Consider the following 26039-nt stretch of genomic DNA (forward strand, 5'->3'; position numbering starts at 1 on the left):
TAAAAAATTAATTAAAAAAAAATCTATGGGGTATTTTGAGCTGAAACTTCACAGACACATTCAGGGGACACCTTAGACTTACATTACATCTTGTAAAAAATGGTTCTAGGGCACCTTTAACCATGCAATTTTTAAAAAGACCAAGCGTTTAAAAAAAAAAAAAAAAAATCTTGGAAAAATTACTTTTTAAACTGTTTAAATGATAGTTTAACCACTCAAAATGGTTATAGGTCAACCGGTTAATTATGAGCATACCTACGATATTGTGATATACAGTATATTGTTACTGTGAAATAAAAACTTATATCATGAAATAAGATTTGTCATATGTTTGGCACACCAAACTGATATAAACTGAACATATTTGCGAGCACAATTTGGTCCAACACCTGGATGATCCTCCAAAATAAACAAGCAACCTAGAATGGTTCAAAACAATAAAAAGTTTGGGCTCTGATTAAATTAGGTGAATTTTTGTGCTATTAGTTGATTTAAGTCTCTCCATCCTGTTTGACAAAATTACACAGTCAGTTTGATAAAATCAACATTTTAAAAGATGGTAATAATAATAATAATAATAATAATAATAATAATAATAATAATAAAAAATATTAAGCTTTCCTTACATCCTCATGTAAGCTAATTGTTAATCCCTCTCTGAGCAATGACTAAGTTTAGGTCTTTAATAACATTTTGTAACTACAACACAAGCATAATCAATTTTTAAAAAGAGTACAAAATGTTCTGCAGCACAGGAAACACTATTTGAGTATATGCTTGTACCTGTTGTATATAGTGATGGAACATATGCTAAAATTTTTCTTGAGGAGCACTTTCTGGTCAATAACAGACATTAACTTTCCCATTACAGGGTGATATTTGCCCCTTTAAATGAATTTCCAGAGGCATTTTTACCTTTGTAAGAGCAATTTTTTCTAATCTTATTAAATGTATGCATCATATTTCATCAGTTTCTTAAATTAAAATAGAAAATTTGTTTTTAAATATTAAACAATAAATTCAGTTTGAACAATAAGACCCAATCAGACTGTTACCAATCAAAAGAAATCATCAAAAAAATACATCTTTGTGCTGCAGAAGTGGCACAGATGCTCCAACTGAAGTGGTATTATTTAGACATTTACATAGACTGCTTAATGCAGCTCATTGGTAAATAATGTTGTACGAATGTTTTTAAATATAATTTTTTGAATTTAGAAATATTTAAAAATTAAACTTTAAAAGTTTGATATTTTAAGTAGAAGCAGTCCATGTAAAGTGTAAATATGAAAATAAAACCGCCAGTACGTGCGAGTCATTCATTCAGTCTTTCAAAAGCCAATTCATTCAGGAATCACCGTTGCTTGGAGATGCGCAACAGTTCTGGTGTGGCTTTGTTTGAAACTATTTTCATGAAATAACAAAAATAGACAGTATTGTGGCTAAAATGTTAAGTCACTTAATATCAACTTGTTTATTAGACTTCAATCAGATCAGTAAGTACCACATTTGCAATCATGCAAATACTCAGAGAAACAGGAGTCTACTCATGTGATATTAATGTTACTTAACTTACATATTAGGCTTACTGCGATCGACGGTGTTACCGGTTTTCAGCCGCAACACTGGTTATAGGCTATCACTTGCCCACTGTGACCACACCACCACCCCCCACCGTCGTTTTGATTTCATTATAGTTATAATTTATTTATTATTATATAGGCTAATAAAATTTAGTTGTTAGAGAACACATACAGGTAAAAACTGAATGCGTCTGCTCAATTCAGTGCAAGCTGAACGAGAGTCGCAGCACAAGATCAGCAGCAGGAGTCAGATTACACCTCACTTCGGCCATTTTGCTTCACTTTTCTGAATGACAAGACAATGGATGAAGATTTGGTTGCAAAGTGAAATGTAAAAGCAAATATTTAAAAAAGACAAGGATCCCACTGTATTTGTCTCGGAGATGTTGGCTGAAGTTATGCCTGAGGTATTCACAAGTCCACCACCCTTAGAGAGGGCACACCGCTCTCTCGGCCCTAAACCTGCGGCCGGTAAACCCACGCGCACATTTGTGCTGTGTTTTCATCGTTATCATGACCGGGAGCTCACCTTGCGATGGGCCAGGCAACATGAGGTTAAGTTCAAGGGGATTTCGTTGAGGATATATCCGGATCTCAGCAATGCCCTTGCTAAGAAGCGTGCCGCGTTTAACCCGGTAAAACAAGCGTTGTATAAGGAGGGCATTCGGTTTCGTCTGCTGTACCCCGCACGGCTTAAAGTCACGTTTAAGGAAGAGAGCTTCATCTTCGAGACTCCGGACGACGCAAATGACTTTTATGAGAAACAGGTGCTTACTCAGAAAGAAAAGTGATACAAGCAGCAATATTTAAATGGCAAGAACTTTTCATGTGTGTTACCTTTATATGAAGATCATATATGGATTGCTACTATCCGAAGGAATGTTAATGTCAATTATATCTGAATTCTGGGAGTCTTTAAGGCCGTTTCAGTTTTAGTTTGGCCTGCCTGCAGTTTACAGGTAACTTGGACAGAATATATCTGAAGTACTCATATGCTAAATCTTTGTGATTCAAGGAATTTGTTATTTTCCTCTTGTCTATAATTATAGGCTATATGGTTAAGTTATTACAGTAAGTATTTTCTGAACTGTAAAATGTTATTATTTAGACCATTTTTTAGTTATGCTTTCTAAGTTCATTGATATGCAAGTGAAGTATCAGAATCGGGAGACATCCACAGGAGAATGAAGTGTTAACAGAGTTAACTTGAGGAGTATATCAATATACTGGAAGGATTGTGTTAAAGGGATGCAGCCTTCTTATATTGGGAAGGATTCGAGGGGGGAGGGCATTAGGTTTTGTAGTTTTTCTTTTGTTAGTTGTTGGTTTGACATTTTTGTTGTGAGATTTTGCCTTACACATTTGGTACATTTTAGGAGCATTGGTTTAGACTTTACAGTCTACATCCAATAGATGTAGTCATTATGACTGCGAACAATAGGAAAAATACAAGGTGGCGCTTTAACAATTCATTATTGCAAAATGAGATCTCATGTTCCTTCATACAAACAGCAATGGATGAATACTGGTTATATAATGAGGGCTCTGTTTCTGACCCTGGTATAACTTGGGATGCCTTTAAGGCTTTCTTGAGGGGCAGACTTATTCAGCACTGTTCGCTACGTAAGCGTTTGGAAAGTGAGAAATTAATTAAATTGGAAGAAACAATTAGGTCTCTGAAAAAACAACATTATAGTCATCCGGATCCTGTAACCTTTAATAAATTGAACAGTCTGAAATTGGAGCTAAATTATATTATACAGAAAAAAGCTGAATTTGCCCTTTTTTGTACGAAACAAAACTATTATGAAAAAGGTGAGAGAGCAGGAAAATACTTGGCACACAGAGTCAAACAGCTCAGCATACAGAACTTTATTCCTTCTATTTTTGACGACAAAGATAAACTGATTACTGATGGAAAGGAAATTAATAAGGTTTTTACAAATTTTTATCAAGAGCTATATACATCACAAGGGGAAGTTCCCACTGGAAAATATGACCAATTCTTCTCTTCCCTACAGATTCCTTGCCTATCTACATTTGATAGGGACTCTCTATCACATTATTTCCTCTATCACATTAGAGGAAATTAAGAACGCCATACGCGATCTCAAATCGGGACGTTCCCCAGGGGAAGATGGCTTCCCTTCTGACTTTTATAAAAAAAAATCTGAATTTCTAGCACCTAAATTACTCTTAGTCTTTCAGAATGCTTTGATAACTGGTAAACTTCCGGAGAGTATGAGAACCAGTATAATCACTCTTATTCACAAGAAAGGGAAAGACCCGCAATATTGTGCAAACTACAGACCCATTTCACTTGGCAACGTGGATGGGAAAATCTTGGCCAAAGTACTCACAAAGAGATTAGAAAATATATTACCAACCATTATACATCCAGACCAAGTTGGATTCATTAGGACTAGGTCTTCGGCGGATAACATGAGAAGACTATTACATCTCATGTGGAAATCTAGAGATGTCCCGGACCCTGTCATGGCCTTCTCCCTAGATGCGGAGAAGGCTTTTGACAGAGTTGAGTGGGGTTTCTTATTCGAGACCCTTAGAAGATTTGGCTTTGGGTCAGTATTTACTAAATGGATTAAATTACTATACACTGGACCCCAAGCCTCAGTATTGTGTAATGGCATAACGTCATCACGATTCAAGATACATAGGGGCACAAAACAGGGGTGCCCCCTCTCGCCCCTTATTTTTGCATTGGTTTTAGAGCCATTCGCTATAGCTATACGCAGTAACCCAAATATTAAGGGGGTTGTGGCTGGACAGCAGGAGCATAAAATACTTCTATATGCTGATGACATTTTACTTATCTCTAGTAACCCACAAATAACAGTACCCATAATGTGCTCTTTAATTGCTGACTTTTCTCAAATATCAGGATATAAAATTAATTGGAGTAAATCAGAAATAATGCCTCTGTCTAAAAATCATAATAATATGTTAGAAGTACAATGGCCATTTAAATGGGTCTCATCTGGTTTAGTTTATCTGGGAATCAAACTTATACCTGGATTAGAAAAAATTATGCAAGTTAACTTTCAACCAGTTATTCAAGAGATCCAAAATTTATTACAGAATTGGAGCAAACTTACAATCTCTATTTTGGGTCGAATTAATCTTGTTAAAATGATAATTGTTCCCAAAATTAACTATTTGTCATATATGCTCCCCCTTACATTACCACTATCACTTCTGAAGGAATACAATAAAAATGTTGAATCCTTTATTAGGCAAGGGAAGAAACCCCTTTTTAATCGTACCAAATTATATTCTGCTAAAAATTCGGGTGGGCTCTCTCTGCCCAGATTTGATTGGTATCATTGGTCATTTTAACTTTCGCAGTGGACTAAAATTAATATGGCGCCTAATGTAGCTCCTACGTGGGTACATATTGAAAAGGAAATGTTGGCCCCTTTTCCAACAGAGGCTTTCTTGACACAACTTGCCCGACCAATACCTGACCAGAATCCTGTTCTGAGATTTGTTAGAGAAAGCTGGAAATTATATCACCAAAACTTCAAACAAACCCCATGGCTAACATCTAAAGCCTCGATCTGGTATAATACTAAACTACGAATAGATAAGAAACCTTTCTTCTGGACACAGTGGGCCAATAAAGGGATATGGTTCTTGGACAATCTTTATGAAGGAGAACATGTGGTCTCATTTAATCATTTGAAACTAAAGTATAACCTGCCGAACAATGACTTTTGGAAATACCTGCAAATAAGACATTGTCTTCTTGCGACCATTAAAAATGCCCCTGACCCACCAACAGATATACGTGTCTTTGATACAATTAGTCATAAAAAAGGAGGTTGTTCAGCTTTCTATGCCTTAATTAGAGATGTCAATGCACCTAATTTAAGTGGTCTTAAAATTGCATGGGAAAGAGATCTGGGGGAAACAATTAAGGATGAAATGTGGAAGCAGGTTGTATCTAAATGGCATACTTGTGTCCGTGAAATTCAATCTGAACTGATAAACTATAAAATTTTTAACAGGTGTTACTGGACTCCAACCAGGATGGCTAGACTTAAAGGATTAGTCCACTTTTAAATACACTTTTCCTGATAAATTTACTCACCCTCATGTCATCCAAGATGTTCATGTCTTTCTTTCGTCAGTCGAAAAGAAATGAAGGTTTTTGAGGAAAACATTCCAGGATTATTCTCCTTACAGTGGATTTCAATGGCTACCAACAGGTTGAAGGTCAAAACGTACTTTGAACGTACTTTCCGCTTCCGCATTCTTCATAACGCTTACGCTGAATGTCCTACGCCTTCCCTATTGAAGTTACGGAAAAAAACGAAACTGGCTCCGCGTTCGTTCCGTAAGTAGAATAGGGAAGGCGTAGAACATTCAGCGGAAGCGTTATGAAGAATGCGGAAGCGGAAAGTACGTTCAAGGCGATATTTTGTTTATAAAGCATAAACGGTTGTATTTTTTTCGAAAATGACCGATCGATTCGCTAGATAAGACCTTTATTACTCATCTGGTATCGTTTAAAGCCCTTGAAGCTGCACTGAAACTGTAATTTTGACCTTCAATCTGTTGGTAGCCACTGAAATCCGCTGTAAGGAGAATAATCCTGGAATGTTTTCCTCAAAAACCTTAATTTCTTTTCGACTGAAGAAAGAAAGACATGAACATCTTGGATGACATGGGGGTGAGTAAATTTATCAGGAAAAGTGTATTTAAAAGTGGACTAATCCTTTAAACTAAGAAATGATGATCTGTGCTGGCAATGTAATACTGATATTGGTACTATGGTTCATATGTTGTATGAATGTGATAAGGTTAAAGAACTATGGGAAAAGATTGTACATTTTGTTAATAACATTTTCAGCCTAACATTACACAAAAATCCTGGTCTCTGTATGTTGGGTATCTTACCAGAAGATACGGGCCTCTCCTGGCAACAAAGGAAATGGTGCCGTCTAGCTATGGTGTCTGGATGTAGAATCATTCTGAGACATTGGAAATCTGTCACGCCCTCTTCGTTTGATGAATGGCTGGAACTTATGTCCAACATTGCTAGCTATGAACGTGTGATATTTAGAGTCTCAGGACGCCTTGATCTGTATATGAAAATATGGAGTTCTTTTCTTGCATTGATTGAGAAAATGGTATTAAGAGATAAGTCAAACATGCTTTGTCTCCTTAAGCGTGTAGGTAAAGTCTAGGATATCTCATATGTCTAAACCCTAAATATGTATATATTTAATTCAGTTTTTTATTTGTGTATTTTAATTTATTTTTGGGGAGGGGTGGGTGGGTCATTTGTTTAATTATTATTTTTATTATTCATTTATTTTTATTTATTTATTTTGTATTTTTTCCCAATTGTCATATTGTTATATCTATGACTGTCATTACTAAGTGTTATATTAGGTCAGTTCTGTTACTGTCAATTGTTTAAATCAAGACTGGATTGTTTTGTGTTCAAAAAAGCAAAATAAAAAAGAAAAAAAGAAAAAAAAAAAGAAAGTGAATTTGCGCAAGAGCATTTGCGCGCTGTGATGCGGCTCTCCATGTACGTGCACGCGAGTTCTCTTTCGCGTCTTACGGATGAATGTTTAAATGGGCAAGGTTTAAATGAGTTTAGTTTCAACACAGATAGCAATTACATTACGCCTACACTGTCGTTTTGCTTTGTATTTAAATAAAAAACATTTTATTTAGTTGGATAACGGTCGCTGCCGCTCCATATTTACAGAGTTACGCGTGATCGTGAAAGTGAAAGTAAACGCGAGCGCGCATTCAAACGCGATTTCAATACCCCGCATTTGAAAGCGGCTCCCTGATGCATGCAAATATCTCTCAATATGTAAGCTATTTTAGGCTGGGCAGTGAAGTTGTAACCATCTCTTAGCTCTGTATCAGAGAAAAATTTGGTCTTATTTGCACTTTGAATATTGAGAGAGTGCAATTATGGTTGCACTTATTGTAAAGTGTTACCATAAAAAACGAATAACAGTTTTCTCTTAATCTGATTAAGCACAAACAGTAAGGTTTCATTTGTTAACATTAGTTAATGCACTGCAAACTATCATGAACTAACAATGAAAGACTATTTTTATTAACAAACATAAACAAAGATTAATAAATACTGTAGCAAATATATTGCTCATTGTTAGTTGATGTTGGTTAATACATTAATGTTACTAAATGAGACCTTATTGTAAAGTGTTACCATTTTTATTTATACTGTTTTTATTTCTATGATTAGTTTGTGGAAAGGAGTTCAGTTAGGAGGTCAAATGTTGTAGAAGCTCATAAATCATGTACAGTAAGGTCTGAAGAGACTGAAATCATAGAGAAGAGAAGTCAGTTGAGTTAGTGGCAAAACCTTTTATAGTACTTGAGTATTGTTGTCTTTTACTGCATATGATAATTCAGTCTCAGAAACTAGAGCTGAAATGACATTCATTACAAGATGATTAGTTAAAACATTTCAAATACACCTGCAGAGTATTTTCTAGTCATGTATTTCACCATTGAGGATTTCTTAAAAATAGTGTGTAAAAATCTTGTCTCGTCTCGTGAACTCAATCTCGAGTCTCGTCTCGTCTCATGAGATACCTGTCTCATCACACCCCTACATACTATTAATCACCTCACTCTTAAGTAGTTTTCTGATTAACCACTCCATTTATTATTCTTTGCTCATAAATACATGAAACGTTGTAATTTCAATAAATCTGGGATATTTTGCACTCTACAGCAAAATGCACAACTTCAGTGTTTAAACAAGAATGTGAATATTTTCAGCCAGCAGCTAATGTGTCCTTACCTTAGAGCAGATGTCATGCATGCTTGTGGCAATGTTTTTTGCAGGGGTGTCACATCGAAATACATGACACTTGAGCACATGAGTCAACTTGTCTCGGGCCACATATGCAAAGTCCCTGCAATAAGAGACAAGAGACAAACCTAAACAGCTGCATATATGTTGTGATAGAAAACATTTTATGTCAACATGAAATCTATAAAAAATGCAGACTAAGGATGCTCAGGTCAAAGACCATGTAGATTTACCCAAAAAGTGCTTAACACAGTAGAACAGTCACATGATTTGCTTAGATCATTACAAACCAATCACCAGAACAAAACAGTGAAGAAGACTTGATTTTTACTCAACTGTAAGACTTAAAATATGCAAAACTAAAACTCTTTGATACAAAAACAGACCCTTCTGTGAGTTATTGTTTTTAATGTTGATCATTATTATATGAGCAAGAATGCAATGTTTCCCAAAAATCCACATGATTTCAAATGAGACAGTGTTTTTATACAACAGTTCAACAAACGGGTAATATTAAGTGATGTACATTTTAAACAGTATTGTCATGTATTTTTGCTCTATTTTGCAACGAAAACCATAGCAGAACTGCAGAACACAAGCTATGTTTTGTGAACAAATCTTCGGCTTTGAACGAATCAGCCATGATTCAATGACCCATTCATAAATACAGCTGCTTGATTTCATACTGAAAAAATGAATGACTCGATGATTCACTCATAAAGACAGTGACTTACCGCCACCTACTAGCAGTTTTAATTTAATATTAATGTTAAAAATATTTATATCACTTCATTTTTATCATCATTGCATATTTATTGAACTTTTTTATTTAAAGCATTGCTTATTTTATAAAAGGTATTTATAAAAGGTAAAAATGCACTGGAAAATCAATTTAAGAGGACAAATATTGTCCCTTAATGGAAAAGATGTAACTGTGGTAAGTGGAAAAGAGGGGGTACGCAGAAGGATGTTAAATCCCTCAGGAGGTAAGACACTTTTTGACACTAATAAAGGCCTTCTTAAGTGAATCGAATCGAAGTTATGAAGCAAAATATCTTAGACAGCTTGCAAGTATCAAATTGATTGTATAAAGAGGCATGCGAATGATTGATTTTTGTGACAATGGAGTACTGACCTGATCTGGATAGTGACAATTCCGAGATTGAGTCAAGACCAAGTAAAAATGCAGAGTCTGTGACAAGTCCCAGTCCGCAAAAAGTTGTACTCAAGTCTGGACTCGAGTCCGAGTTTGAGTACCCCAACTCTATTATAAAATATAATTTCTGCCTCATTCTGTGATATGAAACCACGGAATCGGCTGAGAATTTCAGAATAAATTCAGCTATATTCTGATTGCTGATTTCTGTCCTGATGTGTCACACAAACACACACAGGTTTGTCCTGCTCTCTTAGTGAGGACATTCCATAGGCGTAATGGTTTTTATACTGTACAAACTGTATAATCTATCGCCCTACACTACCCCTACTCCTAAACCTACCCATCACAGAAAACATTCTGCATTTTTACATATTTTAATAAAACATTGTTTAGTACGTTTTTAAAGCTATTTTAAATATGAGGACTCAGGAAATGTCCTCATATTTCATGTTTACGTCGTAATACCAGTGTAACACCCATATCATTATACAAATTTATGTCCTCATAAATCACAAAAACACGCACACAACCACACACACACACACACACACACAAATCCTCATAATAACTATAAAATAATCTTCCATAAAGTTTGAAAAGGTTAAAGTGAAATATAGCTGCAAGCAGTGATGGCGGGCCCAAGCCGGTGGCACCACCACCCCCGGTGACTTCAGGGCAACTGTGCACAGCGGGCAATAGGGAGTTAAAATGGTTAAACATCAAAGGACTATGTCAAATTCACTCTACATTTACTGCACTATAAGGTGGCGCTATAGAGCCCCTCCTTCCTGCCTGTTTCTAAGGCTTTGCCCATGTCTACTGGCTAAGAATCCTGATATGTGTGTGGAGTTTCAAACAATTTGAAGCATGCTAAGAGTCTCAAAAGCATCCAAAACGAATATTAAAGTTTGATGCGTTGCCAAGTTAACGGTGTTTGAGATATCACGATTCTTTTCAAAGGTCTACATGTGCCATGTTTTGACATTATTCAAATGAAGTTTGAAGAAAATCAGGTAAAAATAAGATGATCTCAATGCATGCTGAAAGTAACATTTCCTGCTGCCAGTTGGTGGCGCTATAACTTTGACTCACAATAGTCACATTTATGTGATCAGCCTTGTACAACGAACACACAGCCGAAGATTCATCAAAATCAATTAATGTATGCAGAAGTTATAACACTTTGTTTCCCTTTTCTTGCCATAAATTCGTTGCCTCGCCACAGCAAAACCGTTTGAGATATCCAACATCCGTTTGCAGTTAAACAACTTCAATGTGTTAGCACCAAGTTAAAAAAGTTTGGTGTAAATTGTATAAACCCTGTAGGAGTAGTAGTATAAAATTCATAGCCTGTTTTTAAAAAAAAATTAACATTCAAACCAAAATAGCTGACTTCCTGTTGGTCGGAGATAATGAATGTAAATTAGAAAATTGTGTGGCTTGATGAGAACAATATGTGTACCGAGTTTGGTGACTGTAGGAAAAACGAACCCCCCCCCACTTTTGTCAAAAGGTGGTGCTACTGAGCCTCTTCACCACACATTTCTATGGCTTTGTCCATGTCTACTGGTTGACAACATTGATGTGTGTGTCGAGTTTCATGCAATTTGAAGCATGCTAAGAGCCTCAAAAACACTTTTATTTAATAATATTATTTAAAATATCAAAAATCATGTCACAGGTCTACATCTGCTGTGTATTGACATTACACTGATGAAGTTTGAAGCAAATCAGGTAAAAATAACAGAGTGAACTCAATGCATTTTGAAAGTGACACACTTCTTGCTGCCAGTTGGTGGAGCTATAATTTTGACTCACAATAGTCACATCCATGGTATCGGGCTCCTACAACGAACACACAGCTGAAGTTTCATAAACATTAATCAATGTATGCAGACATTATAACACATTTCCTGTTTCCCTTTTCTCGCCATAAATTTGTTGCCTCACCACGGCCAAAACATTTGAGATATCAAAAATCCGCTGTCAATTTTTCATCATCAGCGTCTTGATTTCATGCTGACCGAGTTTGGTGGTGATCGGATTAATCGCCTAGGAGAAGTATATTGCTGTCGAGCTCCCCTGCCACGCCCGAGTACCAGCCTCTGCGGCGTCCTAATGGCCGCAGATTCCAATGTATGTGCCAATTTTCAAGAGTTTTTGAGCACGTTAAGGCCCCCAAAAAGCCCCAGATGATGGGAAAAAAAATAAAAAAATAATAATAAATATAGCTGCAAGCAGCGATGACGGGCCAAAGCCCGGAGGCACTGCCACCCCGGTGGCTTCAGGGCACCTGTGCACTGTAGTGAATTCTAGGGCCCAGTTTATGGCCGGGCCCCCTCTCTGTCCATAACAGTGGACAAAGGTTTGCTACGTTTTGATTGGATCTTGGTGGACTAACACAAACAAACTGTCCAACGCCATCAGATAAAGATGTAAGGACAACATCCAGACCTCTCTTAGAGGGAAAGAAGAAGACCTCTTGTACCAAGCCTGAGAAGGACAAGGCTTCTCATTGGTCCACAGGCAGTTACTGCCCTTCACCCATCTAGTCACTACTTCCTAAGGAGACTGCCATAAAAATTCCTCAGGACCTTAGCAGCAATGGGTGAAACAAAGAGAGATCACAAAGATCCATTCAAAACTATGTTTGAAAACCTTAGAACTGATGCAAACTACACATCCATTTGATACTTATTTTCACAGAAATAAGTATTCTCAGTGACAGCTATTTGTAGTGCAACATCTGATACAAATTCAGCTGTTAATGTACAATTGAATGACAGTTCAATCTTTTTCCATCATGTTTAGTCTCTATTTGTTTAGAATATTGCCAAAGGTATTCTGGTGGTGGTTTGGAAAATGAGAAATGCATTGGTAAACTTTAAAGACACTGTAAAGACTTCCAAATTTGTGCTTTATGCAAATGAGTTCCACAGGAGAAAGAAGGGTGGGCCACACTCTGTGTGTCCCCTCTGATGCCAGCAGCCAATCACAGCACTCGAATGGAGAAGCGCCAAAATGCAATCTCCTCCTCATCGGAAAGGGATAAAGGTACCCTTTCAACAGACACTCCTTGTTCTGAGTCTCCCATCGGGTGAGACATAACAGATATTGTTCTGAGTCCCGGCTTGCGAAGCTGAGACACAACAGATACACGGTTCTGGGTCTTAACTCTGTAAGGAGTGAGACATTAACAGATATACCGTTCTGAGCCTCTGGTCCATCCAGAAGAGACAACAACAGAGACGACCATGTTCTAAGCCTCCAGCTTTTGAGGAAAGAGACGTTAACCAACACTACGTTCAAAGTTTCCATCCAGCGAAACAGTGACGACATCCGCAACAAGGTTAAGCTCAGGAGAGCAAACCTTCACTTCAAGGTACCTTCGTCTGCGTGTTCCAGATTGTTAAGGACCTTCTGCACCTACACCAGGGCCTCATCTGCGTGTTCCAGATTTTAGGACCCTTTGGTGCTCCAGGAGATCAGCATCCCACAGAGCTTCATGTTCAAGACTGTTGAAACAGATTCTGGCTCCTTTCCCCACTGCACTGTCACCCAGCACAAACAGTGGAAGACGTCACCATCATCGGACTCGACCAAGTGGAACGTGAATATCACTTAACCAAACCTCTTTCCAGAGACCTTGGCATTGTTGTATATTATCAGTATATAATTTCCTAACTTCCATTAGATGTAATATAGCTGATTTTAGTTAATAACAAATAATCGTTCGTTTATTTGTTTGGTGCATAATAAGGTTCTCCACCTTATTATTTTCAGAGAAACAGTTTATCTTTCCATAAGATAGCGTAACTCTTCCATAGCCACACCCAACTTAACCACTTGTATTCTATGTATCTTATGCACTTTATTCCTTTATCATTCATGGTATTCATTTAGTAGTTGTGTTAGTTATTCTTGTTTATCTTTTTGTTAATAAAATTTATTTTATTACACTTGTGTCTTCCTTGTGCTGATAATACAGAAAAGGTTCTACAAGTTAGCAATATCACCAATCTTTCAGATAAATCAGCTGACCACTTTACATTAATTCTAAATGAATGAAAGCCCCTGTTGGGAGTGTTCTCATACTGCCAAGGTAACAGACCTTGACTGGTGCCCTGAACTAGGGAAAAAGGGGAAAGTGGTCATCTGATGTACTCATAACCACACCTCAAGAGACGTATGATCCAAAAATCACAACGTCAACGGTGACTTGAGTACCAATCCCTATTTTACTTTGTGTCCTTTGATGGACAAAGTAAAAATCACTACAGCACAGACAACCCCTATAATTCTAGAGCAAATTACATAAATTTATTTATAAAGCGCTTTTCATTCCAGAGAATCTCAAAGTGCTACAATTAAAAATATGTTAACCACAGTTAAAAAAAAAACAAGACAACAATAAAACAATCAAGACATAAAAGCCTTTCTAAATAGAAAGGTCTTCAGATCTGCTTTAAAAGAGTTGTTCCAGAGCCGAGGCGCAGCCGAGCAGAAAGCTCCGTCCCCCATGGTTCGGAGCCTAGTGGTGGGGACCTGAAGAAGCAGGCCTGATGATCTGAGGGTACGATTGGAGGATTGCAGAGTGATAAGTTCTTGTAGATATGGTGGTGCTTGTCCGGTGATGCATTTATGTGTGAGCAAGAGGATTTTGTAATCAATCCGGGATGAAACAGGGAGCCAGTGAAGTGAGTATAGAATGGGGGTTATGTGTTCATATTTACAGACTCTCATTAGGACTCTGGCAGCGCTGTTCTGGATGTATTGCAGCTTTTGGATGTTCCTGCCAGAAATCCCAGTGAAGAGTCCGTTGCAGTAGTCAAGCCTTGAGGAGATAAAGGCATGAACAAGTTTCTTTGGATCAAACCGGACACCTAGGTTTGTAATGGAGGAGGAGAGAGTGATGACCTGGCCGTCGAAGGTGAACTGGGATATGGGTGAGGAGCGGATCCGATGAGAGGTGCCAACAAGGAGTGCCTCTGTTTTACTGGAATTCAGCTGGAGGAAGTTGATGTTCATCCATGCCTTTATCTCCTCAAGGCACGTGGTGAGTCGTGACAAAGCTGTGGAGGGGCTTGTGGCAGTTTTGATGTAGAGTTGTGTGTCATCAGCATAACAGTGGAAGGACATTCCATGTCTGTTGATGACACGACCGAGGGGAAGCATGTAGAGGATGAATAGGATGGGGCCAAGAACCGACCCCTGCGGAACACCACATGTGACAGGGAGCAGACTGGACTTGCATCCTCCCAATATAACACTTTCAGTCCTGCCAGAAAGGTAGGACTGAAACCACTGTAGTGCTGTGCCCGATAGCCCAGCAGTGTTTTGGAGGCGGCCCAGGAGGATGGTATGGTCTATTGTGTCAAAGGTCGCTATTAGGTTGAGGAGAATGAGCAGTGATGGTGATCCTGAATCGGCTGCCATCAGAAGGTCGCTCAGCACCCGGAGTAAAGCTGTTTCGGTGCTATGGGCCGAGCGGAAGCCTGATTGAAATATCTCAAAAAGGTTGTTGTGTTTGAGATAGTTGTGGAGCTGAGTGGCGGCTTCCTTCTCCAGAACCTTTGACAGGAAGGTGAGGTTGGAGATTGGCCCGTAGTTTGCAAGGACCTCCGGATCTAAGGTTGATTTCTTAAGTACTGGACGAATGACAGCAGTTTTAAGGGCAGATGGGCCCTTAAATGACGTGACCAGTTTTAAAGGAGAAATTAACAAGGTGGGTGATGATTGGGCTGACAGTGGGAATGAATGACTTGAGCAGAACAGTTGGGATGGGATCTAGGGAGCAGGTGGATGGCTTCATTTTTCTTATGGTTTCCTCAATGTGGCTCTGCTGAACCTCAGTGAAGTCTGAGAGGGATGGCAATCTCCTTGGCGAAGGGTTGAAGACCGGGGGAGACAGGGAAGAAGAGCCAGATATTGAACAGCGGATGTTATTGACTTTAGATCTAAAAAAGTCCATCAAGCTATTGCATCGCTCCATTGTGGATTCAATGGATGAGGATGATTGAGGCTTCAGGAGATGGTTTATTGTAGAAAAAAGCTGCTTTGAGTTTCCGGAGTTTTTATTTATGAGGTTGGAATAAAATTGAGAGCGCGCATCCTTCAGAGACTTAAAATAAGTCTTTTGATGATCACGAAAGGCAAGCTTGTGGACAGTTAGACTAGACTGTTTACAGCGGCGTTCCAGGATACGGCCCTCAGTTTTCTTTTTCCGCAGTTCCTGTGTGAACCAGGGAGCAGAGTGTTTAAAGTTGACTTCTCGTGTCCTGATAGGGGCATGGAGGTCAAAAACACTGCTCAGAGCTATATTATAGTATGTCGCCAGTTCATCTACAGTTGCAGAGACTGGGCAGCTGATGTGTTGGAGGTCTACAATGATAGAGGTTGGATCAATTTGTTTCCAGTTCCTGAATGATATTTGGCGCTTGGGTCTGATTGTTGGCAGCATACATGAAAAGGCCATAGAGACCAACTTGTGGTCAGATACACCCAGATCATTTATCTCCAGATTGTTCATAGGGGCGTCAGTGATGACCAGATCTAGGGTGTGGCCCTTGGTGTGCGTGGGAGCCTTAACATGTTGCTGGAGACCAAGACAGTCAATCAAGCTCAGGAACTCTGTTGCAAGGTGACAGGAGGGATTGTCAATGTGGATATTAAAATCACCAAGAATAACAATTCTGGTTGACATGGAACAGAATGATGTGAGTAGATCATGTATGTCATGGAGAAATGAGGCGTGTGGTTTGGGGGGGCGGTATATGAGAAGCACTGTCATGGAGTATGGAGGTTTACATTTAAAGGCTAAACATTCCATGGAGGTAAGGTCAGGTAATGACAAGGGAGAAAGTTTCAGTTCAGCCCGATGAATGACGGCCAAACCACCCCCGCGTCCAGAGCTACGGGCATACTCCATGTAGGCATAGCCCTGGGGGCAGGCTTCATTGAGCACTGAGTGGTCCCCAGTTTTGTGGCAGGTTTCAACTAAGCACATGAAGTCTAGTCTTTTATCCAAAATATGATCGTGGATGAGAAGGGATTTATTGGTGAGAGATTGTGAGTTGAAAAATTCCATAGTGGCAGGAGACAGAGCTGATGGTGGAAGTCTCTGTAAGCTCCGCAGTACACTATGATCCACTCCATGTTTTATATTTCTCCCAGCGCTAGAGGCTCTCAGAGGGAGGAGGTGGGGTGGAGGGCAGCTACGTATTCCAGATCCGGCAGTGTACTGATGACGTCGCAAAGATGTGACACGTGCAGTTGAAGACCAGATGGAGGGGATTTTTGTGGTACCACACGGGAGGTAAACAAACTTTCTCCGTGAACTTCTGTGGATATAACGGGGTCGGCGCAAAAGTCCAAGTTGTCTAATGGCTGTAATACAAGGTGGAGCAGTGATCCTGTTGAGACTCAGCAGTTGAGAAGTGGAATATTTCAACATCTTGCCGGACACTTGTGACATTAGCCCGTTGCTAGGCACGGCCAATCCGGCGGCAATTTCAGGCAGCATCGGCTCACCAGTCAGACCGAAAAAGGCAGCAGCAGCAGACCTCAGGCACCAGGAACACTAGTGACTCAATAATCCGAAATGTTGGTTCACCAACAGCGGGACAGAGACAATCCGCTGGCACTGGACGGCAGCAGACCGCAGCCAGCAGGCAAGTTGCTAATGCTTCTTGCAAGGGGTTTAAAACTAGTCTTAAAACAATCTTTTTGACTTGAGACCAATGGTATATTCGCCTAATCAAAAGTGAAAGTGTGCTCAATTTAAAATCCGCTCAATTTAAATCTGAAGTGGAGAAGCGATCAAACAACGCCATCGTCCTCTCCCCAGCGTGAGTTTTTCGAGTGTGAAGTTATCTTTTGCAGTGTGTTTTTATATTTGAATTAACCTAATTATCAAACTAATAATGTAATACTATGTTGTCCTACAAATACACTGGCCTGATTAGCTGCTTCATGTGTGTTTGATTAGAGTTGGCAATAAACTTTGAAGCACAGTGAGTCTGCAATAAAAGGGTTACATAACTGATCAAGGGTGTAAAACTCTCTCTCACTCTCAAACACACACACACACACGCACACACACATACACACACACACACACACACACACAGACTGGTGTGAGGTGTGAGGTGTGAGGAGGAGGGAGGGGGTAGGGAGGTTGGACAGAGAGAGACAGAGTCTATGTCTATCTCTGTGTGTGTGTGTGTGTGTGTGTGTGTGTGTGTGTGTGTGTGTGTGTGTGTGTGTGAAAACTCCACATTCAAACCAAAATACCTGACTTCCTGTTGGTTGAAGCTAATGACTGTAAATTAGAAAGTTGTCCGGCTTAATGAGAGCAATATGTGTACCGAGTTTGGTGACTGTAGGTTAAAATAACCCCCCCACTTTTGTCAAAAGGTGGCGCTGTAGAGCCCCTGCTCCCTGCCCATTTCTAAGGCTTTGAGGTGTGAGGTGTGAGGAGGAGGGAGGGGGTAGGGGGGGCTGGACAGAGAAAGAGTCTACGTCTCTGTGTGTGTGTGAAAAATCCACATTCAAACCAAAATATCTGACTTCCTGTTGGTCAGAGCTTATGACTGTAGATTAGAAAGTTGTCCGGCTTAATAAGACCAATAAGTGTACCGAGTTTGGTGACTGTAGGTTAAACTAACCCCCCCACTTTTGTCAAAAGGTGGCGCTGTAGACCCCCTGCTCCCCGCCCATTTCTAAGGCTTTGCCCATGTCTACTGTATGACAATATTGATGTGTGTGTCGAGTTTCATCCAATTTGAAGCATGTTAAGAGGTTCAAAAATTCCCAAGAATATTACAAAAGTTTGACGTGTTGCCTTGGCAACAATATTTAATATATCACAAATACATTAACAGGTCTACATCTGCCACGTTTCGACATTATTGTGACTAAGTTTGAAGCAAATCGGGTAAAAATAAGAGGGTGATCTCAAAGAATTTTAAAAGTGATACATTTCCTGCTGCCAGTTGGTGGCGCTATAATATTGACTCACAATAGTCACATTCATGTGATCAGACTACAACAACCAACACACTCGTGAAGTTTCATAAAGATCAATCAATGTATGCAGAAGTTATAAGACATTTCCTGTTTCCCTTTTCTCGCCATAAATTTGTTGCCTTGCCACAGCCAAACCGTTCGAGATATCAAAAATCCGCTGGCAATTTTTCATCATCAGTGTCTTGACTTCATGCTGACCGAGTTTGGTGGTGATCGGATTAATCGTCTAGGAGGAGTATATCAAATTCCAGAGCATGCGTTTTTCAAACAACCCATAAAAGCTGACTTCCTGTTGGGGTGGTGTAGAACTTGGAGCATGAAAGTTGTTCGGCCCGATGAGGTCTATATGTGTACCGAGTTTCATACTAATACGTGCAAGTGTGTTTAATATATGGACCAAGTTTTCGGACTTTGTCGAAGAGGGTGCTGTCGAGCCCCCCTGCCATGCCCAGGTACCAGCCTCTGCAGGGTACTAATGGCCGCAGATTCCAATGTGTGTGCCAATTTTCAAGAGTTATTGAGCACGTTAAGGCCCCCAAAAAGCCCCGGATGACGGAAAAAAAAATCCTTAGGGGATCAAGAGGGCCCTTCGCGATTACATTGGCTTGGGCCCTAAATATAGCTGCAAGCAGCGATGACGGGCCAAAGCACGGAAGCACCGCCACCCAGGTGGCTTCAGGGCACCTGTGCACGGCGGGCAATGGGCATTTAAAACGGTTAAACATAAAAGATTTATGTCAAATTCACACCACATTTACTGCAGCAGCTGATGCTCCTATGATCACAAACCACAACAGCCACATCCATGAGATTGTTTAAACTGAGATGACTTTCATGTCACAGAATGTCATAAGTCAATTTCAAATGAGTGCAGAATATCATCCTAATCTGCCATGTCTGTGTTTTTTTTCTCAGACAACCTCTATAAAAATTCTAGAGCAAATCAGATACTATTATTTGTGCCTTAATGTGAATGTCTGTGATTACTGATGTTGTATAATCCTAACACTTCTCTTTATGTGTTTTTTGACCTCCCTGAGCTGTTGTTTGTGCGCCAATCTTATGCACCAAAAGTATGCTTTCATTTAATTTCAATATGTGTGGTATAAGATGAAAAATAAAATTAAAAAAATAATAAATAGAGCCAAATCACAGAACCTGCAAAACAATTTTAAAGTCAGTGTCAGGTAACAGTAAGGTAGATTTTTCTGCTCACTTATGCAAGTTTATTTTAAACAGCCACTTTTATAATCATGTGAAATTTACTTAAAGATTTTATTTTAATACATTTTAATTATATCAATAAATAGAGCTTGTAAAGTGAGTAAAAAAAAAAAAAGAGGGTGAAGCATTTTGAAAGTGACACACTTCCTGCTACCAATTGGTGGCGCTATAACTTTGACTCACAATAGTCACATACATGTGATCAGTATCCTATAACGAACACACAGGTGAAGTTTCATAAAAGGCAATCAATGTATGCTGACGTTATAACACATTTCCTGTTTCCCCTTTCTTGCCATAAATTCATTGCCTCGCCACGGCCAAACCGTTCGAGATATCAAAATTTAGCATCCTCAATGTCTTGATTTCATGCTGACCGAGTTTGGTGGCGATCGGATTAATTGCCCAGGAGGAGTATATCAAATTCCAGAGCATGCATTTTCCAAACAACTCATAATAGCCGACTTCCTGTTGAGGGGACCTATAACTTAGAGAATGAAATTTGTTAGGGCCGATGAGGTCTATATGTGATTTGTATGTGAGCTTCATACAAATACGTGCAAGCATGTTTGATATATGGACCAAGTTTTTAGACAATTCAAGGGGGCGCTGTTGAGCCCCCCTGCCACACCCGGGTACCAGCTTCTGCCCGGCCCTGATGGCCGACGATTCCGACGTGTGTGCAAAGTTTCAAGAGTTTTCGAGCATGTTAAGGGCCCCAAAAATGCCCGAACAGTCGAAAAAAATAATTTTCCTAAGGAAAACAATAAAGCCTTCAGCCTTTGGCCCTGGCCCTAATAATCCCTAGGGGATCAAGAGGGCCCTGCGCCATTAATTGGCTTGGGCCCTAATTATTAGAGAAATTGTGGGCTTCACTGCACACAGTGAAACACGCTTTGTGCTTACAATGTTCAGTATCGTTTTACCTTAAATGCTCTACAAAAGACATAATTTATGCTGTTTGGAATGCAGTTGACCTTTATATTCAATACATGACACTAACTTAATGATAGAAGCAGCCAGAAACAACTGTGATTGCATTGTGTAAGAGTCCAAATCCATCTGAAAATGTAATTTGAGGGAGACTTCAAATGCTGCACTGGCAAGATCTGATGGAACTGACCAGGCACCCATCTAGACTTATGGCATGACACATGACTACCTGGAACAACATCCTTGTCACTGAGCGGTGCATGAGATTTTTGACATTTTTGACACAGAGCCCTGAAACAACATTCAGAAAACATATTGTCTGAGAAAGACCTTGCAGAAAAACCTTAGCTGTCAACATCAAGTCAATATATGTGTTAGGACGTGTCCGTGAGCCCCAATCTTTGGGAGGGGGTACCAAAGCTGCTTGATGCGGAGGAAGAATGAGAATTACACACAGCTGGCACAGGCTCTCAAACACTACAAGGAATAAGCTGCTGAAGCGCTGCAGACTCTTGTGCCTCTGCGTAGAAGTTACAACATTAAATATTCAATATTATTGATCTGACTGCACTGACACTGTTGTATGAGAACTGAACTGACCTGGACAATGACACTGTCTTCTCCAGAGCTGCAGTATACAGGGTTCCTACACATTTTTCATTTTAAAATTCCATACTTTTCCATACTCAAATTTCCAGACCTCCTTCCAAACGATTTCTGCCATTGGTAAGCCTTAGTCTCCTTTTCTATGTTTTCTCTGCTTCATGTTTGTAGTCTGGGTCCTACAGTCTTTAAGGGTGCGTTCACACTTGTAGTTCGGTTCGTTTGGTTCATTTGGTCCAGCCCAAGAAGAAAAAAAAAAAAAACATTTAGTCCTGGTCCGATTAGCATTCAGATTGGCAATTTTATCACCGAACCAAAAGATACCGAACCTTAAGGCATAGAGATATATTCACAACGTGATTGGTCGGATTTTATGACGTATTGCCTATTTTGAGACGGAACTTACCGAACATCCAAAACAATGCTGTGTGCTGAGGTAAATACGCTCATTGTGTGTGTGTAGCGGTGCATAGCCTGCATGTGATGGTATTTTGGCCAGCTGGGAACTCATGAAGAGCTTATAGAATGAGTAAAGTAGTCAAACAGCGGTGGGATTCCATCCGTCACACACAAACAATCTGCTGCGTGGAGACGCGTCTGATGCCTGTCATAAGCAAACTTGTGACTATGACAAGAAAAAAACAATATGCGTGAGGATTCTGTCCATTTTAGGGTCTCATTTTCCTGTTTTTGGTTCGTTTACATGTCTTTGGTCTGTGTTGCGTTCATATATCATTCGATATCATCCATCATATATCATCCATCTTTTCAGTGGTCTCAGTCCGCTTGTTTGGTGCACTCCAGGGTTCCGATGGCAGCGTTCACATATGTTCAAATGAACCGCACTAACCGAGCAATCGCACCCTTAGTGATTTTTAAATTAGTGTTTGATTGTTGAAATAAAGTTTGTATTTAGTATTCACGTCTAGGCCCTTAAAATCCCGTACCTGTGTGACTTTTGTTGGGGATTAATCTACAAGTACTAATATATTCCCTGTTTAACAGGGTGGTGTAGTGGCTTAGTTTGTTTCACTTTCCGACCACACCACTCGCTACATAGGCGTAAATATTTAATTTGTCTATTCATTTGATACATTTAATTTATAGACATCCTTCTGTGATTTATCCATTCTGGTCAGTGTTTGCTCTGTTGTCTGTATTGGTTGTTGGTATCGAAGCATTTCTATAGAGTAGCCTACGAGTCTCTAATATTTTATAAATTCATAACTTTATAAACATGTCTACAAAGTGAAGAGAGGTGAAAAAGGTGACGTGTAGGAACAAAATTTTTGTGATTTTAACATGTAAACGAAGCATTCTGGTGCACTATGACAAGAACATAAATGGAAAAAACAACATTTGCCTCAAGTAAAATAAATAAAATAAAATTGGCACTAGGGCTGAGCGTTGACAAATTTCACAATTTAATGCAATTTTGATTCAGAAGCTTGCGATTTTATTTTGATTACCTTTGATTCAGTATTGATTAATTTGGGGCCTATCAGGTACAGTACATGGCAAATTTCCTCAAAGAAAAAAAACAATCTCTCAACTAATGCTGTAAACTATACAGGAAACCACAGCTGGTACATCATTATAATATTAGATTAAAGTTGATTTGTAAGCTATTTACATATAGGCTAAATTACACATAAGGAAGTTTTTATAATAACGTTATAATAAATTTTTAATGACAAATGACTTTTTTTTTTTTTTTACTCTTTAATGACTCTTTAATTTTTTTAACGTAGGCCTAAACATTTAAATGGTGGCTGTCATAAAACGGATTTATACATTCAATATCGAAGCACATGTTAAGTACAAATACAATGAATATGCAAAAGCCTATAGTGCATATATTTAGCAAAATGCTCCTCTCAAAGTTCATTTTTGAAGCCGAATAATGAGTTTTTGGACATTGAAAGGCTTTTCTGAGGTAGGCTAAATATGACATTTTTACAAGCTGTTTTATTGATGCCTTTCTGCAGTTGAAACACTGATTGATCGATTGTATCCTGTTTTGCTCTTGAAAAGGCACAATCTGTAAGTTTAAAAGCTTAATCTGTGCAGTGACATATGATTGATTGTATATCTCACCATTGTTATATTCTAGATTATGTAAAGGTAGGGGTGTAACGATACACTCAGGTCACGATACGGTACGTATCTCGATACAGAGTTCACGATACGATACATATCACGATATTTTGAACAAAATGAAACTGAAATTCAAACAAGATTTATTAAAAAAACATGAACAAATTTCAATAATTTTCCTTGTACATACAAGATCACATTTCAATAAAATAAATAAATATAAAATTTTAATAAAAACCTTCTGTATTCAAATTAACAGTTGAATAGGGCTGTCTGTCACTGAAAAAAAAATGTTAAATTTAACATGAACTTAGAATTATGAATAGGGGCCTTTCACATATCGCGTCTAAAAACGCGTGGAAGGCGCGGCCGCACCGCTTCTCCTTTCCAAAGCGCTTGCGCTCCCGTGGCGTCGGTCGTTGCTATGCAACCATGAACTGAGCTCTCCAAGAGGATCAGGATGTTTCTGCAAAGGATAAATGATTTCTAGCCCTTGCATTAGTTTTACTACGAGATATATTGATGGAGATAAGATATAAAAACCACCATGTACAGCTATGATCAGCTGTTCGGCTGAGCTTTTGATGTTTTGTTACGGAAAGGCCATAGCTGATCGGTTGATTCTTGTCACACGACATGCGGTGCGCTTGCAGCATTCTGAAAAGTTGAGAATTGCATGCGCGTCACGACCGCGTTGATCCCATTATGAGCGCGCCTGCCGCGCGGCTACATTTGAAAATAATAACTGACTTGCACGCGGAAAAGACGCAATATGTGAACGGCCCCACAGAACTTCTTAAAGCAAAGCATCGCAAGCGTCTTTTGCTTTTCTGTGAGCACAGCTGTTGCTGTGCACTGCGGTGAAAGAAAGCCACGACTTTTCTCATGCGACCGTGCAAGAGACTGACATGAGAAACGTTTAAACCTGCTTGCAAGAGCAATGTGTGCCCGAAACACTTACTGAACTAGAGAGCTGATTGAGACACACCATCTACGATAAATCATTACACCCCTAATACTTATAGTAATTTAAAAATGTGGTAGCATTGGATCTGGACAGGAAGGACAACTCTGGGAGTTGGAAGGGGTGTGTCGCGATTCTGCCTTCTCACATCGCGATACAGGTTCGTGGACCTGCGTATCGCGATTTCGGTTTCATATCGCATATCGTTACAGCCCTATGTAAAGGTGATTCATATGTATCTTTCATACTGTTTTGAGATATGTGAGGTAACTATAGCTTTGTAAAGATAGCATTTTTTCAATATCTTTGTTCATTTTTGTTACAGTTTCACAAATTGGTCTTCAGTAAAGAAAGTTTGACCCTGATTTCCGTCTGCGACCTTTACTGAGCCTTTGTTTAGCTCGCTGTCAAAGCAAAATAAGAAAAACGCAAGCTGAGGGCAGAAGAGATTGCATGTGACATGATACAGATTTCGGTACTGTACTGTATCTTTCAACATACCTTTGGATGTTCAATCATGTTTATTTTGTGTTGTAACTAGTAAAGGGGAAGCGATTGGTTGGTTCACGAGCGCTACAGCGATCTGTCATGCCACAGAGAACAAAGAAAGATTGTGATTCAGTCTATGGGAAAGTAGCCCATTTTCGATTCTTGTGAGAATCTTGTGACACACACACACACACACTCACCCCAGAAAAAAACTCTTTAGATCTAAACAATTCACATAAATTAGATATTTTGATTCAAAACGACTAATTTTGCCAAAAAGTGACTAGTTTGCAGGTATGATAAATTAGAAAACTGAATAGAGCCAATAGTCTGGAAACACGAATATTTTTCCATACTCTGATCTTTTTTCCACACTTTTCCAGACCTGGAAATTACACAAATCAAATTCCATACTTTTCCAAACTGCGTAGGAACCCGGTATATAGATAAGTGAAGTAAATTAATAAGTAATGATTTTTACAATGGAAATGAATCAACACTTAACTTACTTAAGCTGGACAATGACACTACTTTCTTCTAGAGCTGCTGTACAGCCAAAACAAACTTTGTTGCATAATTAATAACAGGGAACCCTGGTCATCGTTCTCCGCGCAGAGTGTTCCCCCTGTGCAGCGCGCAGCATCACGTGTCAATATAAACAACACGAGGCACCAGTGATCGTTTTTATTTCACCTCTAGAGGCCTCTCTCGTTCTGTATAATGCCAGCAGACCAAACCAATGCTCAGCATTCTCATACTGTGTAATGACAGTGCACCCTTCTCAACCACTCCAGCAACGGACGCAACCTGGAAAAACTATCAGTATGGATTTTTGCCGATAACCGACTGTTCCATCAATCAACTATCGGTGCTGATTAATCGGCAAAACCGATGAATCAGTCAACCTCTACTTAGTAGCACAAATAGCTAAATCAAATCTCCCTTCTCATTTCTCTTTGGGAAATTCAGGGGTTCAGGGGTCAGTCACCCTTGTCCATCTCCTTAAGGATATCCGGCTGGTACGCCTGCGGAACTGACGTTTCAACTTTTCTGTATACAATTTAATACAAATTTACTATCAAAAACGGTGGTAATCAAATGGCATAACCCATATAGTTTATGTTTATG

The 26039-nt window shown here is 39.2% G+C and overlaps 1 protein-coding gene across 6 annotated transcripts in view; it reads right to left on the bottom strand.

Annotated features, from left to right (window-relative positions):
- The window catches only part of apbb1 (amyloid beta (A4) precursor protein-binding, family B, member 1 (Fe65)), a 69975-nt gene that overhangs the window by 8525 nt on the left and 35411 nt on the right, over window positions 1–26039 (bottom strand). For all 6 annotated transcript variants that reach the window (XR_007181027.1, XM_048164634.1, XM_048164408.1 and 3 more), the window contains one exon: window positions 8404–8518. Coding sequence is in view for 5 of the 6 variants with exons in the window: in XM_048164634.1 (XP_048020591.1) it covers window positions 8404–8518 (115 nt within the window). In the remaining variant the exon portion in view is untranslated. The remainder of the gene's footprint in view (window positions 1–8403; window positions 8519–26039) is intronic.

Source organism: Megalobrama amblycephala, linkage group LG1 (genome assembly GCF_018812025.1).
Source record: "Megalobrama amblycephala isolate DHTTF-2021 linkage group LG1, ASM1881202v1, whole genome shotgun sequence".
Taxonomy (NCBI): domain Eukaryota; kingdom Metazoa; phylum Chordata; class Actinopteri; order Cypriniformes; family Xenocyprididae; genus Megalobrama; species Megalobrama amblycephala.